The following is a 17,543-nucleotide window of genomic DNA, read 5'->3' as shown; positions in this document are numbered from 1 at the left end:
TTGTGCATCAATCTACACCCATAATGACAAAAAGAAAACAAATTTTCAGAAAAGTATGCTGTGCCTTTGCTGTGGCAAACCAATATGTGCTAAGGTGTGTCCTGTTTGCTTTAATTCTCTTTGAGATGTGTCTAGAACTTGAATGTTGCAAATTGAACTGATTAGATATCATTTAGAAAGGCATACACCTGTGTAGAAAGTCCCACAATTCACAGGACAAAAACCAAGCCATAAAGTCCAAGGAACTCTCTGTTGATGTCCACAATCAATTGTGGTGAGGAATAGATCAGGGCAAGGGGATAAAACCACTTCTAAAGCTTCAAATGTTCCCAGAAGCACAGTGGCCTCGATAACTGTCAAATGGAAGAAGTCTGGAACTATCAGAACTATTCCTATAGTCGGCCAGCCAGCAAAACTGAGTAACCAGGCAAGAAGAGCCTTGGTCAGGGAGGTGGCCAAAAACCCAGTGGTCACTCTAACAGAGCTTCAGAAGTCATCTGCTGAGATGGGAGAACCTGTCAGGAGTATGACCATCCCAGCAGCACTCTGTCAATCAGTTATTTATGGTAGAGTGGTTAGATGGAAGCCACTCTTGAGCAGAAGACATACAATAGTTTAAAAGAATCTGAGTGTGTGAGGATAAAGAATCTCTGGTCTGAGGAGTCAAAAATGTAACTCTTTGGACAGGCACTGATCATTACCTTCCTGATGACATCCCTATGGTGAAGCAGGGTGGTGGCAGCAACTTGCTATGGAGGTGTTTCTTCACAGCTAGGGCAGTGAGTATGGTCAGAATTGAGGGAAGGATGAATGCAACCAATTACAGAGAGGCCCTTCAAGAAAAGCCAGAGCAGTGTGCACATGACCTTAGACTGGGCTGATGGTTCACCTTTCAGCAAGGCAACATACAGTCAAACCAACACTGCAAGTCTGCAATGGCTCTTAAGCCAAGACTTAAACCACAGAGAACAACTGTGCAGAGACCTAAGGATTGCAGTTTACTGGCGCTTCTAATCTAGTGAAAGAAGTTTGAGAAGACCTTCCAGGAAGAATGGGGTAAATTGCCCAAATTTCGGTAGGAATCAGGTGGGGGTTGAATTCTGTTTATCTTGATTGTATGTAATAATACTTTCTTCATTGTATAAGTTATTCTTAATTTTATGGATGTTATTTTCTTCAAGTAAAATTAAAAATAAATTAATTGTTACATCTTGGTAAGAAACCTTGTAGAGACGTACCTAAGATGACTCAAAGCGTAATTGCTGCCAGAGGGGTTTCTACAAAGTCCTGAACTAAAGATCTGAAGGCTAAAATGAATGAGAGAGTTCAGTTTTAGATTTTTAATAAATCTACAAACCTTTTTGAAAACATTTTTCATTTTGCCATAATTATGGGTTATTAATTGTTATTGGGCAAAAACAGCAAATGTATCTATTTAAAATTAAATCTACAACACAATAAATTATGCAGAAATTGAAGAGGCCTTTATACTTTCCAAATCTACAGTATGCTGGCCCAGGACTGCAGTCCAAAGAATTCTACTGAAATGCAGCCTTCTTATAGTATAGAGATTAGACTGTGCTGAGAAAAGGACGTTTTGTAACTTTTATAAAGTGTGTTGATCAGATTCTGTAGAGCTGGATTCTCCCGACAGTGTTTTACATCCTTCACAGATTCCACTCCAGGAGTCTACTCTTTGTAAGAAGTTTCTGGTTTTGTAGAGAGATATGTATGTTTCATATATCAAACAGTAAAAAATGTGTAGAAAACATAAAATAGTGCGTTTATAAAAGCATGTATTTACCTGGGACACCAGGAAGACCAGCAGGGCCAGGTGGGCCAGTAAATACGCGAGACCCCAGGTCACCTCGACAACACTGACTGCAATCTGGTAAATGTGGCCTTCCATATGGCTCCTGCTTGGTAAAATTAAAAACATTTTTACTTTTAATTCTTGGCTAGTATATTACAATAATTATACCAATTTGAACAGTACTTTACAATAAACAGCAATCTGACATTTTGCATCAGACCAGTTTGGCAAGGGTGACTGTGTTTGGACTTACAGCCTATGAGACATTCCCCCAAAAAGGCCAAAAATCTACCTACAGTAGCTGGCAAGCTTCACCTAAACCAATGGTATCCACTGTGAAAAGGCAGCATGTGCACCCATTGGTCTGAAGTCTGGCTGTTTGGGACTCAGAGGCCATTCTGAACCACAACATCCTGTTGGCCTAAAGATTTGGGCATAAATGTATAAAGCTGGTTGCTTTATCCCTCCCTCTCTCACACCATGGCCGTGAAGAGAACACAATGAGGAGTACAACTCGGCAGCCATATTGAGACAGGCATGCGGCCTGTCCTGAAGAAAGCTGACTAGAAATGATTTGACTTGACCAGAGACATTTGAGTAAGTAAAAGTTTGTGTGAAATTACACAACAGCATTGATCAGGTTGTATGGTAGCCAAGCTTCACATGTACTTTGCTTATTGTTATTATCAATAATACATTATTTAAAATCGTAACTTAACTCCTGCTTGTCTTTTACTCTATGTAATTGCCTGAGGTTATAGATGTAGTAGTGAAGGTGGGTTAGAAGTTATAAAGTACAATACCTTATAAAGAGTTTTGACGCATTCTGATTAAATCTACACAATCAAGAATACAAAAGGGGAAATTAGAGTAATATAGAACTCTACCAAGACAAAACAGTGTCAAATATATGAAAAATATTATCACTAAATAGCACTGTAGTTTTCTTTGTTTTATTCTTGTCTGCATTATTCTAGTGGTTAACCTCACTCTCTTTATCTATCATTATCTGTATGCAGCATCACCACATTTACCTACCTTTATAACACACAGATTGAAAAATGAAGCACTCCATAAGTAATAAAAATAATATATTTTTTATATGACATTTATGCTTGTTGACAGTACAACGCTGAGGGGCATGCATAAATTAGGGCCTTTAGAATAAATAAAAATATCTGTGGAAAATATTGCGTCGAAAAAATGTAAAAGTAATGTTTTTGTTTGTAGGCCAAAAACTGATAGTCTAACTATTAAACTAAAAGTGTGATTTATTTTTTCTTTTTATTGCCATAAAGAATTATGCGCACACACACATTTGAAAATCCATTTCCAATTATTCATAGCCCACACTGTATATTTAGCAAAATGTTCAAATTATTTATAATAAAGAACACATATACGGATGTGTCAGTGGGGTGTTATTAGCATCAGCATCAACACATTTTCACAGTTTTTATTCAAACAGTGGTACAATTGTGATGTCTTTCATGAAAGTATATTGAATTTGAAGTTTGCTTTCTAAATTTCCGCTCGCAGTCTAAAGGTGCTATGAGACAGGCCCAAACAAGCAGGTGCACAGAATATGAAATGCCACAAATGTTTATGAGAAAGGAATGAACATATAATGGGCAACATAAAAGGCAGTGGCAAAAATATAAATGACATTTTCAAAAATATCCAGATTGTTATTTGTTTTTGGACATTAATTTAACAAGACATAACTAGCTCATCAAATATTTTTACTGCTTTTTCAGAAATTAAACATAACATCGTATGTTTTTGTTTTTTTCCAAAACAACAGCCACACACTTAAAGGGCTACATGGGTCTGCCTGCCCTTCCCATAAAATTGACTGCTCAATCGATTTGTGCAAACAAAGCTGTTTAGAGTGCGTACGTAGGTACTGTAGATACTAACATATTGTGTGCAAGTAAAGATTTATGTAGCTCAATCACAGTACTGCTAGGATTTTCTCGATTCACGTGCTTGTAGCTAGCATCAGACCTGCAGGTGGAATGTTTTATGTTTCAAATGGAAACTGCTAATGTAAAAATAGGCTTACACAATAAAATTTATAAAAAAAAAATAATTATTTAGTCATAAAGATATGAGCTTGGGAGACACAGAAAGACATAAAGGACGCAGAGTATAATTTTTGCTCAGGGACGCACACTTTGGCAGTGGTTAGCATTGCTGCCTCACAGCTCAGGCTATATTTTTAGCCACAGTAATCAGTTTAAGGTTAGTTGGTGGATGCGACCCTCAGGGACATTTAAAAGACCATTGTATCATTATATTCCGATGCTCATTCCTTACTGACAATTTTACCAAGTTTAACAAAATTCTCAAGCATTTCCACGTTTTTGCCAATTTAGAGGACAAGCAAACTCAATCAACACTACTGCTCATTGATGGTTTGGTACTTCTCAGGATAGGGCTGGGAGCTGGACTTTCTTATTTTATGGGTTCTGTTATAAATGTTCTGTACAATTCTGTTTAATTTACTAAATTAGAGACACTCAATAAATAGCTTTAAAGATTAAAGTACGGCGCCCTTTCCTCAAGAGGTATCATGGCAGGTTAGAGTATAGACATCTTAGATTAGATTAGAGTACAGGCCTGCCTGAGGTACACCGATATGGGCCCATAAAGTTCCCACTCGGGGGACAAATAAAGATCTATCTATCTATCTAAAACAATTCTTATATAACCACTTCAAAACAGCTTGTTGTGCCCTGCTATGTGTACTTTTTATTTATTCAATTGTATTAAGTTTTGTATTTTTTTTATTTTATTTTTTGTCATCTGTTCTGATGATACCAGAAAATAAGAAAGTCATTACACTATACATACATGATGAAGACTTAATAATAATACTACTACTAATAATAAGAATAATATAACTAATACATTTTACTTATATAGCACGTTTCCCATGCTCAAGGCACTTATTTAAACAGCAGGGTATATGTAACATTGGATACAAATATTTCCAGCATACAGTACAGCACTAAACAAATACAGTAAATACAGGATATACAAATCATTAAACAGAATAAAGAAAAAAAATCCAGAGTAAAATACTATATTCAATTCTACAAGAAATGCCTGAAACAAATAACATAATTTGTGATATAACACACACACACAAATTATGATGAGCATCTGGACAGGAAGGGGCAGAATATCAGGTTAAGTTAAAAGTCTTCCTGAACAGATGAGTTTTAAGTTGTTTTTTAAAAGAATGAATGGAGTCAGCTAATCTACCATATATACTCGCGGATAAGTCAGGACTTGCTTTTACTGTATAATTTCTAGTATTTTATAATGTCGATCGTATAAGTCGAATGCAGAAAACTCACGCTATTGATCCAAGAGATTATGAAATGCTAGCGCCTACCTTAGAGAGTAACCACGGAGCACACGGCCTTTTCTCTCTATGTGGGTGAGGCAATGTGCTGTATCAGCGGGTGCTCCTAACCTCTCTCTCTCTCTATTGTGCCTACGTGCAGCGCTGCTGCCTCACAGATAGAAGACTCCCGGGTCCTTCCTGTGTGGAGTTTGCATGTTCTCCCCGTGTCTGCATGGGTTTCCTCTGGGTACTCTGGTTTACTCCCACAGTCCAAAGACATGCAGGTTAGGTGCATTGGCGATTCTAAATTGTCCCTAGTGTGTGCTTGGTGTGTGGGTGTGGGTGTGTGTGTGGTGTGTGTATGTGCATCCTGCGGTGGGCTGGCAGCCTGCCCAGGGTTTGTTTCCTGCCTTGCGCCCTTTGTTGGCTGGGATTGGCTCCAGCAGACCCCCGTGACCCTGTAGTTAGGTTGGATAATGGATGGATGAATGGATTCCAAAGCGACGTTTGCACTGTTTTGTGTTTTTTTTGTATCTCACACCCTCATACACTTTTTTCATAATAACATCCCTTATCTACAATGGGGCGTTCGATCAGAATAAAATATGAAGCTGGTTTTAAATTAAACGTCATTGAAATAGCAAAAGAAATTGGTAACTGCACTGCTGCAACAAAATTCAATTCATCTGAGAAACTGATCTGAGATTGGAGGAGGCAAGAAGATGTAAAAAAAAAATTAAGTGTTGCATTTTTGAACGGGCATATAAATCGGGATCTGATTTTATGATCAGAGAGCCAGTGAAGGTGAAGCAGGATGGGTGTCATATGTTCGCTGTTGCTGGTTTCTGTAAGGATTCTTAAAGCAGAATTTTGAATCAACTGAATCTGTGATATAAGATTAGAAGGGGCACCTGCTATTAGGGAGTTACAATAATTAATGCAGGATGTGATAAAAGCAAGTTTCTCAGCATTAGAAAAGGAGAGAAATAAGCGCATACAGGATATGTTACAGAGCTAAAAGTAAGAAAGTTTTTATGTGATTTATGTGGGTGGAGTAAGAAAGGGAGGAATCAAAACTGACACCAAGATTCCTTGGATTAGAAAAAGGTCTGATGAAATCACCATCAAGAGTGACTGAGAAGGAGCTCATTTTCTTAACTCGCGCTATAGTTTCAATTTGCAGGAGTTCAGTTTTGTTGCAATTTAATTTTAAAGAGTTCTGCTCCATCCAGGTTTTAATTTCACTGAGACAAGCTATAAGCTGAGAAGCTCTGATTAAGTTTCAGTTTTAACACTGAAACAGACAAAAATGATAACCCAGTCCATAGCTATGAATAATATGGCCATGAGGAAGCATATACTATAGATACAGAAGAGCAGAGGGCCGAGGGCAGAGCCCTGAAGAACCACAAATGTGACTGGCGCTGAGCTGGATCTCCTGTTGCTAAGACTAACAAATTCCTGCCTGCCAGTCACATTGGACTTAAACCACTGGAGGGCAGTGCCAGGGATACCCAGCATGTTCTCCATTCTGGATGGTGAATGCCATGTCTGATAGTGTCAAATGCTGCACTGAGGTCTAACAGAATTAAAATACAGGTTAATCCAGAGTCTGCTGCCATAAGCAAAACATTAGTTACCCGAAGCAGAGGCATTTCACAGCTGTGCTATACTCTGAAACCAGACTGAAAGGCGTCCATCAAAGAATTAGAAATTAAGTAATTGGTGAGTTGGGAGGCCTTGAAGCTCACTGACCAACTTGAGCAACTTTGTCTCCGCTGGTGTATTAACTGCCTGTGAATGTTCATTGCTGATTTTTTCTCCACCACTACTAACTCCATAATACCCCCATGTTGTCATTTGTACACTAGCCTTTCATCTCGTGTATTTATTCTTTGCTAAATTAAAGGCAATCCTCTTAACACTAGAATTACCAAAGCCTATGAAAAAATTTGTAAATAGGTCCCACCTTAAATCCCTTCGCACCTCTCTGTCAGCGTCTTTTGTCTTGTAAATGTGTCGATAAGCAGCAAGCAGCCTGCTATCACATATCCGTCAACAGTTGTTACTGTTGAGCCACCAAAGCGATCGTAATCAAAAGGATGTCAACGTCGTACCCTAACGTGGGTTCTTTTTCTGCAGTTATATTCTTGAATAGAAGCACACTTGTTCTGTTATATTTGTACCTTTTGTGAAAGTGTTTACTTGATATTTGATCTTTAGGCTTCACACGTTATACACTTCATGTCTACATTTTGTCAATTATTACTAAAACTTGAAAAACATTTCTGTTTTAATAATGTGTTTACATAGCTTGCTACAGACACGGAACACACATGAAATGCATGTGTTCCAAATAAAGATATAATATTTATAAAAGATGTCATTTTGCTTGAATTCTCACTCCATACAACTCTAAGCAACTGACACGCAGGTAAACAGACTAGAGCTGAGAAAATTGTGCTGCGGTGGGGGATGTGATAGGAGGCTGCTTGCTGCTTATCGACACATTTACAGGACAAAAGACACTGACAGAGAGGAGCGAAGGGATTTCAGGTAGGACCAATTACGAGTTTTTTTCATAGGCTTTGGTAATTCTATTCTTAAACCTTTGTGGGAATATTGTAAAACCAGTCAAAACAATCAAGCAAAAACACAAGAGAGGGGTTAGGGAGCCCGCGGTGATACAGCACATTGCCACACCCACCACATGACAAACTTCCTCAAGATCCCAGATTAGGACCCGAGTGCAGCCATGCAATGGGTGACACCTCAGTTAACACACTAGTTTAGCTGGATTGGAATGGAATGGAGTATTTTTATAGTGGCTGGAGTGCCACCAACAATGCAAGGAGATACTAAAATGTCATGTAAAACATAACTGCTGAAAACATAGCTAGAAATCTGTCCCCCAGTCACAGAGCTGTCTACTTCCTGGGAAGTGCAGACCTACAATAACAATGCCTCTACTCAAAATGTTTAGTACATTCACCTATTTAGAACAGCCCATATTTCCAGCATATTTATGCAACCAACCTTTAAAGGGTATGTTTGGTATTTTTCAAGTCAAAGTTATTTTTACACAAACATGGTATATATACATTTGCCATGCAACACTGTTTTCAAAAGTTAAGCATTTTCCATAAATTTAAAAAACATCTTGCTCTCACTGGCACTTCGCAATGGAGACTAATGGAGCATCACTGGAAAATAAAAGCTTAAAAACTTACTGGATACGTTCAAGATGGATGTCGAGTTTCAGCCATTTTAAAAGAAGACTTGTAATGCATGCAATTTTAGTGTTTCACCTTTCAGCCCCACCAGGGCGTGGTTTCATTTTGAATGACCAAATCACAGCAAACTTTTTCTGCCACATGGTTGGTTTTGTTCTCATTTACTTCCATATTTATGTAAGAACTCACTGATGCAAATCCTTACGACGAGAAAAATAGTATCAGGAATATGTAGTAAAATGATTCTTTCTGGATCCCTTTTATTATCACAAATAGGCATCAGAAACATGGAAGGCTTGTTTTCTTATACTGAAACTTTTAGGCTTCTGTATTCTGGTGGTGTCCCATGCCCCATTTTCCTCTATTGTAAAGCAGGATATTTTTTAAAATTTATAGAAAATGCTTAATATCAGAACACAAATTACACATGGAAATGAATATCTCTATACAGTATATATAAAATCCAATGTCTGTCTGTCCACTTTTCACGAGAGAACTTCTTAACGGATTTAGATTGGGTTTTTTTCTATAATTTGCTTGTACATTCCGGTTGATTTTGCGAATTCTCTCATCGTGCTGAGTATCACAGTTCACGTGCGGTACCGATTTACTTACACTTATCCAAGACAGAGGCTGCGGGGAGAGGGGAGATGGAAGCGTGACCTCAGGAGTGGGGAATCGGTCTACCTCTGCGTTTTAGAGTGCACCTTGCCTTTGTTTAGCTAGCAATCCCTTTTTGTTTATTGATTTTTAAAGTTTGTCCTGTTTCACTACTATGCAGGTGGAGCCACGGTGGAATCCTAGTAAAAAATATTTGTGAATAATTTGTGACTTTGTGACATTGAAGCTGCAAGTCCAGTAGAAAAACATCAAAGAAAGTCCCTTCAGTTTGTCACACTTCATAAAATTGTGCACTTATGCTTTAATTAGAAATTAATCATAAAGTATCACAATGATATGAGACCTGCTGAAATTATACAAAATCACTTAGTTTATATATTAGTAATTCAAATTTGAAACTTCTCATATATGAGGAAATACTTTAATTGGAAATAACATCAATATTTACATAAAAACACACCAATTGCTTATAGAAGACACCCATTCTGTATGCAGAATGAAACCATTGAGTTAGCAACACTAGCTGATGTGTCACCACTTTTAAAGTACATGTTTTTCAAATCATGTTCACAGAGTAAATGCATGTGAAGAAAACCTTATCTGTACCACTCTAAGACCCTCATTTTACTTGTTCAAACTGACTAGTGTCAATATAAAAAGCTCCCATATGTGACAAAGTTAGCATTTTAGAATGAAACATCAAGTTCCTAAATGCACTAAAATAGTCTTTCCATTGCTTCAATGTACCTGCTGGTCTAGTCTCGCTGGCTGTTCTAGTGTCTCTGCAGCATTCACTGCTTGAATGTCTATTTGCTTTGAGGATAAACGGTTGCCTGCAGTCCCATTTAAAGTCTCACTTCTTTCCCTTTTCGTTACCTTTTCTGTAGATGATGGATCATGATCTACCTTAGTCATGGCTTTATCTAATTCCCGTCTCACCTCCTGGTATTCCTCTTGACACACGGCAAAGTACAAAAAGATGAAAAAGAGCCAAAGCTGGCAGCCATTGTAAATCCTTAGCGTCATATTCTTTATGTCATTAGCCTTCTATTAGACAGTATCGGACTTTACACGCAGTTCTACTTTCCACCGCGTAGTTGTGTTTCAACTCTGTAGCCTGGCTTCAATTTAACATCGATTCTCTTTTTATCATGCAGGAAATGTTACAATATCCTCCATCTGCTAACAGCAAATTGAATCTTGACAGACTGATTATTTAAAACAGTTACGCTCTTTGCCATTCCAAATTTCAGAACATTGCGCTGCTCATCCTTCCAAGTGTGAGTGTTGACTGAGGAAACTGGAAAATTAATGGCCTTTGGCAAGAGGCACTGTTGACGGAGGTTCCCTACAATGTGCAATCTGTTACGTCTTCTTTCTTTGCTGGTTTATTTGACACTTTTGGTCGAAATAGGGCAAGTTGTTTTTGGCAGCCATGAAAGAAGTTAAACTCCATTTATTTACCTATGAAGTCCAAATATGTTCTCATTTTTTCATGAGCAACAAACAGTTTAGTAAGAAATAAAATGGAAAGTTTTATGTGTTGACAAGAATACTGTTTTCATTTTACACAGATAGCTATTCCTAGGAGGCTGGGGTCAGAGGTGACAGATACATTGTTTTTTTTCTATCTGGACAGTCTTCATTACACATATAATTGGAAACAGACTCTCAGATGAAAACAGTACAAACATTGGCTCTAAATTATTACAATATTCCCACAAACATTTAAGAAAATTGCCTTTAATTTACCAAAGAATAAATACACATGATGAAAGACTAGGAAACAAGTGACAACAAGGGGCTATTATTGAATTACTTGAGGTGCAGAATAATTCACAGGTTGTTAAAAACGCCCATGCAGACAAAGCTGCTGATAGTCATGGGGCTTCAAGTCAAGTCATCGTCACATGTATTTAGTGCAACAACATTCTTATTTTCAGGTCTCGTTAGAAGAGTTGACAAAACTGCAATACAAAAAATTAATAAACTAAAATTAATTGCGGCGGGGCGCAACAAGCCCTTTTGAAGTGGTTTATGTCAGAAGTGTTTTATGGCCGCATATCAATGTACCTCAATCAGCAAGGTACCAATGGCCGTGCCCCTTTGAAAAAGGAGGGCTGCTCTGTAATCCACCATTATTTACACCCCTTGAAGACAGAGCGCTGTACTTTAATCTGCCACCATCAAACTGGGGGGTGTTGAGGGGTTCTTTGAAGACAGAGTGCCGTACTTTTGTTTACCACAAATGGGACAGAATGAGGCTATTTAGGGGCCTCCATGCAACGCACCCCTATTTGAGACCCTGAATAGCACGCATGCATAACATATGTACATTGTATATATATTCAATAATAATAATAATAATAACAACAACAATAACCACATTTATTTATATAGCACATTTTCATACAAATGAAAAAAGAAAAGTTTATCTTGATATATAATACACTACTGTGGCTGTTCATTTGTCTGTCCAGGATTTTAAATCACTTGTAGCTCACAAACCGTTTGAACAATTGACCTGAAATTTGGTACACATACAGTATACTATGTGATGTCTACTATCCGCTCTCGGGGTGAAGATTGACCTCCAAGGTTATTCCTCTTTTTTTCATCAGCCCAGATGTACTTCAGGGTTTCCATCCTCTTCACTACCTTGTACTTCTGGGCTACAAGGAAAGGTCCAAGTCCTTCGACAGCTCCCCTTGATGGCACCCACTTCACCCAGCAGGGCCGAGCAACCAAACTCCAAGTCTCAGGATGCCCTGCAGAATTCTAGGGCACTGCTATACTCCAGGGGAGCTGCCATCTAGTGTTTTGGCTGCCTTTCCCATCCTTCCCTACCTTGGGCGTCCTGGCCAGGTTGTCCATCACAATATATATCTATACTAATAAAAGGCAAAGCCCTCACTCACTCACTCACTCACTCACTCACTGACTCACTCACTGACTCATCACTAATTCTCCAACTTCCCGTGTGGGTGGAAGGCTGAAATTTGGCAGGTTCATTTCTTACAGCTTCCTTGCAAAAGTTGGGCAGGTTTTATATCGAAATTCTACGCTGAATGGTCATAACTGGAAGCTGTTTTCTCCATTTACTGTAATGGAGATGAGCTTCAACGCCATGGGGGCGGAGTTTCGTGTGACACCATCACGCCTCCCACGTAATCACGCAGTACATAGAAAACCAGGAAGACCTCAAAAAAGCGCTGAAGAAAACATGCATTATATAATTGAGAAGGCAGCGAAACAATAAGAAGAAGCGAGTGACATATACAACCATATTCATGACTTCTGCTACTTCGGAAACAAAGCACGATGTAAACCTACACTTTAAATTAAGTTCATAGACAGGCTGCCGCTGGCGTTTGTAATTTAGTGCCCACCCATATAAGGCCGTCCGTCAGCGGCAATCCAATAGCAAACTGCCACGGGTAAATATTCACGGGTTAAGGACTGTGCTTATGGAGAGGAAGATGAGATGGTCAGGGTGGTGTTTGACACAAACTCAGCGAAACTGCGAGAGAAAGTTTTAAGTGCCAGGACTAAGGTAACATTAAATACAGCCACGGACATAGCGAGATGGCACCAGCACAGCTGGGAAACTTCGATGCATGTACACCGAGTGGCTCACGTGAACTGGACGAGTGCACAGATAAAAGCAACAGTTCCAAAGAGCTGAACAAAAACCGAATTACACAATTGAAAAGGCAGCAAAAAATATGAAGCGTCTGATACTTACAAGCATATTCATAAATCCAGCTACTGCGGAAACAAAGCACACGTTGGAAAAAGTCAATGTCCCGCTAAAGGAAGACAGTGTAAAAAAAACCTGTGCATGCAGTGTGTCAGGTCTCAGATAAAGAAGAAGGCGAGCTGTTTATTGATGCAGTAAGAAACGAATCGATGAATGAAACCTGTCATCTTTACAACGATTGACGAACACGGAATGTAACTTGAACACAACACATCCTACAAATACGAACCTGATTGAAAGAAATAATGATAATCAAATCCTTGATGACAGCAACACTCAGTAACACTCACAAAACAAATACTGTATATTGACAGTCATGTTACGTTATTTTTAAAATGTTCCCTTTTCTTTTCTAGCTTTTTAACACACTACTTCTCATGCGATACGCGGGTATATATATATATATATATATCCCGATCTACAATAGATACTTTAATCGCCATCAATGATTGTTTTGGTAAAGCCATACTCAGTGTATTCATTAGATGAACGGTAAAAAGTAAGAGCGAGGGAGGATGACTCATTGAGGCATGCAGGCTGTAGGCGTCAACTCTATCTGAATTGCGATCACATTTGAAAAATATATCTTTTCAAGTTCTATTTAGTCCATATGTGTCAAACTCAAGGGCGTGTAATTATATCCGGCCCGCAAGATCATTTTATATACTGTATTATTGTTATTAATAGCCCGGGTATATGAAGCGCTGGTAACACAATAAACTACAGATCCCATAATGCAGCGCTTCAGCTGCAAGTTATTTGACTAGAGTTATTGCGCACTGAGTTTGCACGGCGCTTTGGTGACTTTGAAGAACAAAAAAAGTCCGTCTACATGCGGCTCGAACCTTGTGCATGTTTGGTAGCACATATCTGTGTGAGAAGCTCTTCTCAGTGATAAAGACTAACAAAACAGCACACAGGAGTCGCCTCACTGATGAGCACCTGCAATCCATTCTGAGAATCTCCACAACACAGAACCTCACACCAAACAGAAACGAACTTGTGGCCAAAAAAAGATGCCAGGCGTCCAGCTCTAAAATGACATATGAGCAAAGACAACTGAATGATTTGATTTGTTATTGCACGTAAGAGCGGGAGTCAACCGTTTTAACAAACAGCGTATTGCACTGATCTGAAATAGCTGTGTGTGTATATATGTAGATATGTATGTATATGTATATATATGTTTATATATGTGTGTGTGTGTATGTATGTGTGTGTATGTATGTATGTGTGTGTATATATGTGTGTGTATATATGTAGATATATATGTATGTATATATATATATATGACAACAACACTCATCACTCACAACAGTGACAAAACAATTACATTGACAATCAGGTTACGTTATTTTCTGCTCTGCTGGTATTTTGCTAGTATATATATATATATATATATATATATATATATATATAGTGACAGATAGGGGGGCGCTATCGCTCCCTTGAACCCTCCGATCAAACGTCAGACACCAAATAAAAGTCCAATAATTGACTTTATTGTTGCAGTACAGTGCACAAAGCACCCTCTCCACCACAATACTCATCCAATACAAAATAAACAATCAATAAACAATCCTCCAACTCCCAGATGTGTTGCCCTCCTACCACCCAACTCAGCTCGTCGTCTGGAGTTCCCAGAGTTCTTTTATTGTCACTGACCCGGAAGTGTTCCCAATCCCCAGTCAATGTGATCCTGTATCACTTCCGGGTCAGGTAAAAAGTTCTTTTCTTCACCCCGGAAGCACGTCATTCCCCTTGTCAATGTGACTCGGACGAACTTCCGGGGCATAGGATAAATAATCGTTGTCCCCCCCCTGCAGCGTCTCCTAGTGGCCCCCATGGAATCAAGCAGGGCTGTGTATAAAAACTGCAATGTCCATGATGCCCTGCTGGTCTTTGGGGAACCTCCATACTGCAGGGAGGGCTCCACCTGGCGGCTTTGGGGTATTGGCTGGGATAAACGGCCGGCCATACACCACTATATATATATATATATATATATATATATACTAGCTGAAATACCTGACGTTGCCCAGGAGGGAAATAAACTGTTTTTTTTTAATTGTTTGAGAAAAATGTAATTTAAAAATCCCACAACTTTAAAAATAAATTAACTGGATGATAACATACATACATGATCACAAGATCACCCCGCACCATACCCAGAAGGGGGTGGGTTAGGTTTGATTTCGCTCTACAGTATTTTAAGTTAATCAATGAGAAACGTGTACCAAGTGTCATGAAAACTGCTCCAGCTGTTCGGAAGTGATGCTGAAACATACATACGTACACACATTGACTTGTATATATATAAAATATATAGATATACTGTATATATATCTATATATATATACAAATTGCAAGAAACATATGAGAACATAACTGCACACAAATAAACTAAATTAACATAAAATAGATAACTAGGCAAAAACATAAATAAATAACAATAATAATATTAATGATAGAACTAAAAATCAACAAAAAAGACTTAAAAAAAAGTATAAACATGCCCTGGCTTAAATATAACAATTATGTCACACGAGTTAAGATTTTTTTAATGGACATTTTTAATATTGTTTGCTGATGTCCAGTGTTGGTCGCCGACTATTTTATTTATAAACTTTGTTATTTCCATTCTTTATGAAAATATGGCACTAAAAACTATTTCTTCACCGTCACTTCCAAGCAGCTGAGGTATGTAGCAGATAAAATAATCTCATTTTTGGGTGGCGTATTCCTTTAAGGAAGCCAAAACAGAGTGGATATCCAAAGTCCACAGGCCGCTGGAGAATTATTGTGAATGTGTGTCCTTGAATTGATTCTGTAATTTGTGTTTTTTTTTTTTTTTCTTCTTTTGGATTTTGTTTCAGCTTCTCATCTTTTATGTTGAATTCCCCAAAGACTTTTAACTGCTTTTATTGGCTCTTTTGTGTTTTGATTACACTCTAGCCAACAATGGCTTTTTATGATATTCTATTCTTGTGACATTGAATTGACTTTTTTTTTCTAGTTAATATTCATCATGTCTGCATTAATGGTGCTCTTTTCATAATGCTAATATGTTTCAGGGTACAGAGTGGCTCTTTTGGCAGTGAGGGCGATGTAATGTTTTCAGATTTTCATTTGCTGACCTAATTAGGTCACAATGTGCTGCTATTTACATGGAGGGCCTGGGCAGAGACAGTGAGACAAAAGAACTGTGACCCTGAAGGGGGCTAGGAGAAAGGAATTATGGTTTTAGGACAGCCTGTCCATAACTAGGTTCCCTAAGAGACTTTTTAAATATAGTTTAAGAACTGGGTACAACTTGGCAAGGGGACAGTCACAAGTTCTTTAGTATTTTTCAGTTATAATTTCTAACAGATACTAAAAATAATGTGTTTTTGTTTGCATCCATGATTTTCTTTTACTGTACTAATGCCACATGGATACGCTGACTGTGGACTGTGTTTTAATTTGCTGGCTCAAGCATTGAAGACTGTCACCAGCTGGACTGCACAAGGGATCAGTGAGATGTCATCAGAAATGGTCGCTGTGTGTACTGTTGCTCTTCAGAATAGGATGGCTCTGGACACTGTCATTTCGAGTAAATGAGGAACCTGTGCTGTGATCAGAAGCCGATGTTGCACATTTGTAGTTGGCACATTCTCTAATATCTCATCTATAGTGAGTCATATCCTTTCTGCAACAGGCAAACTTCATAAAATATTTTTCTCTTGTAAAGAATCAAAAGACCATTGGATGACACATTGGATGAGTTGGATACCTGGGTGGGTAAAGGGACTCTTTACAGTATGCTTATTATAGGACTTGTTGCTATTCTCATAGTAGCAATTCAATTTCAGTTTCTTTCTGTTCTCGCTGCACTACTCCATCTACTCTTGTGGTATATATGGCAGTCCCCAAAGATTCTGACCTTTCATTTCCTTTTTATTAAAAATATACCCCTAAAATATCCAAAATGGATGAAAAGAGAGGAAAGCAGAAGTGTTGAAAAGTATAAACTTATTTTCTCAAAACTGTTAATTGTTTCTGTTGTCACACACGTGCGATTGGGAGACAGCTGAAAGGCCTAAAGAATAGTACTGCCACGCCAGACCAGGGGGTGGTGAGCTGCACTAACTCTCTTTCTCAATCTTCTGCAGACCATCCACGGGAAATCTCGCTAGGTCCCAGCACCAGTGATGACGTCACTTCCGCTACCAAAGACATAAATAACATCACTTCCGATGATGTCATTTCTGGTCCAGAAGACGATACTTTAAAGCCACCATCTTTTCATTGTACATTCATTTCTGTATTGGACTCAAACCTGTGAAAATCACAACCTATTCAACCCATTTGCAGCCAAGGCACAATATACAGGTGGATGCCCCAAACCTTTTTGATGTCTGTGTTCTGCTTTTGTGAAATTGTATTACTTCTGACTTTTGCAATGGCACTAACAGATAATGAAGCTGCATTTGTCTGGGACAGATGTTCATTGTTTTAGAAACTCAGCAGAATTTTAAGCTATGGGTAATTGGACTTTTATAGGGCCATGTCATGGTACAATATGAATTAGTGAATCTGTGGGCTGCCTAGTTAGTCAGAAAACCCTATAGAAACTCTCAAAGCCTGGGATAAAATCCAGGCACACAGGCAAACTTCAAATTCTGTGCAGTGTCTCAGTTCTGTATGTAGAATTTCTGTAAACTAAATTACTGAGCCTTGTTTTCTCTTGCTAGAGCTCTATATTATACTTTCCCCTTTTGT

At 38.4% G+C, this 17,543-nt stretch overlaps 1 protein-coding gene across 4 annotated transcripts in view; it reads right to left on the bottom strand.

Annotated features, from left to right (window-relative positions):
• The window catches only part of LOC120527179 (complement C1q tumor necrosis factor-related protein 3-like), a 67,924-nt gene extending 57,619 nt beyond the window's left edge, over positions 1 to 10,305 (bottom strand). The window contains exons 1-2 of one of the 4 annotated variants that reach the window (XM_039750331.1): positions 9,899 to 10,305; positions 1,805 to 1,919 (exon numbers count right to left, since the gene is read on the bottom strand). In XM_039750331.1, the coding sequence (XP_039606265.1) occupies positions 1,805 to 1,919; positions 9,899 to 10,048 (265 nt within the window). In that variant the 5' untranslated portion in view covers positions 10,049 to 10,305. The remainder of the gene's footprint in view (positions 1 to 1,804; positions 1,920 to 9,898) is intronic. The other 3 variants (XM_039750332.1, XM_039750333.1, XM_039750334.1) reach the window with 3 other exon arrangements.
• Positions 10,306 to 17,543: the final 7,238 nt, after the last annotated feature.

Source organism: Polypterus senegalus, chromosome 4 (assembly GCF_016835505.1).
Source record: "Polypterus senegalus isolate Bchr_013 chromosome 4, ASM1683550v1, whole genome shotgun sequence".
NCBI classification, from domain to species: Eukaryota; Metazoa; Chordata; class Cladistia; order Polypteriformes; family Polypteridae; genus Polypterus; species Polypterus senegalus.
This window is presented reverse-complemented; position numbering and strand designations above follow the sequence as displayed.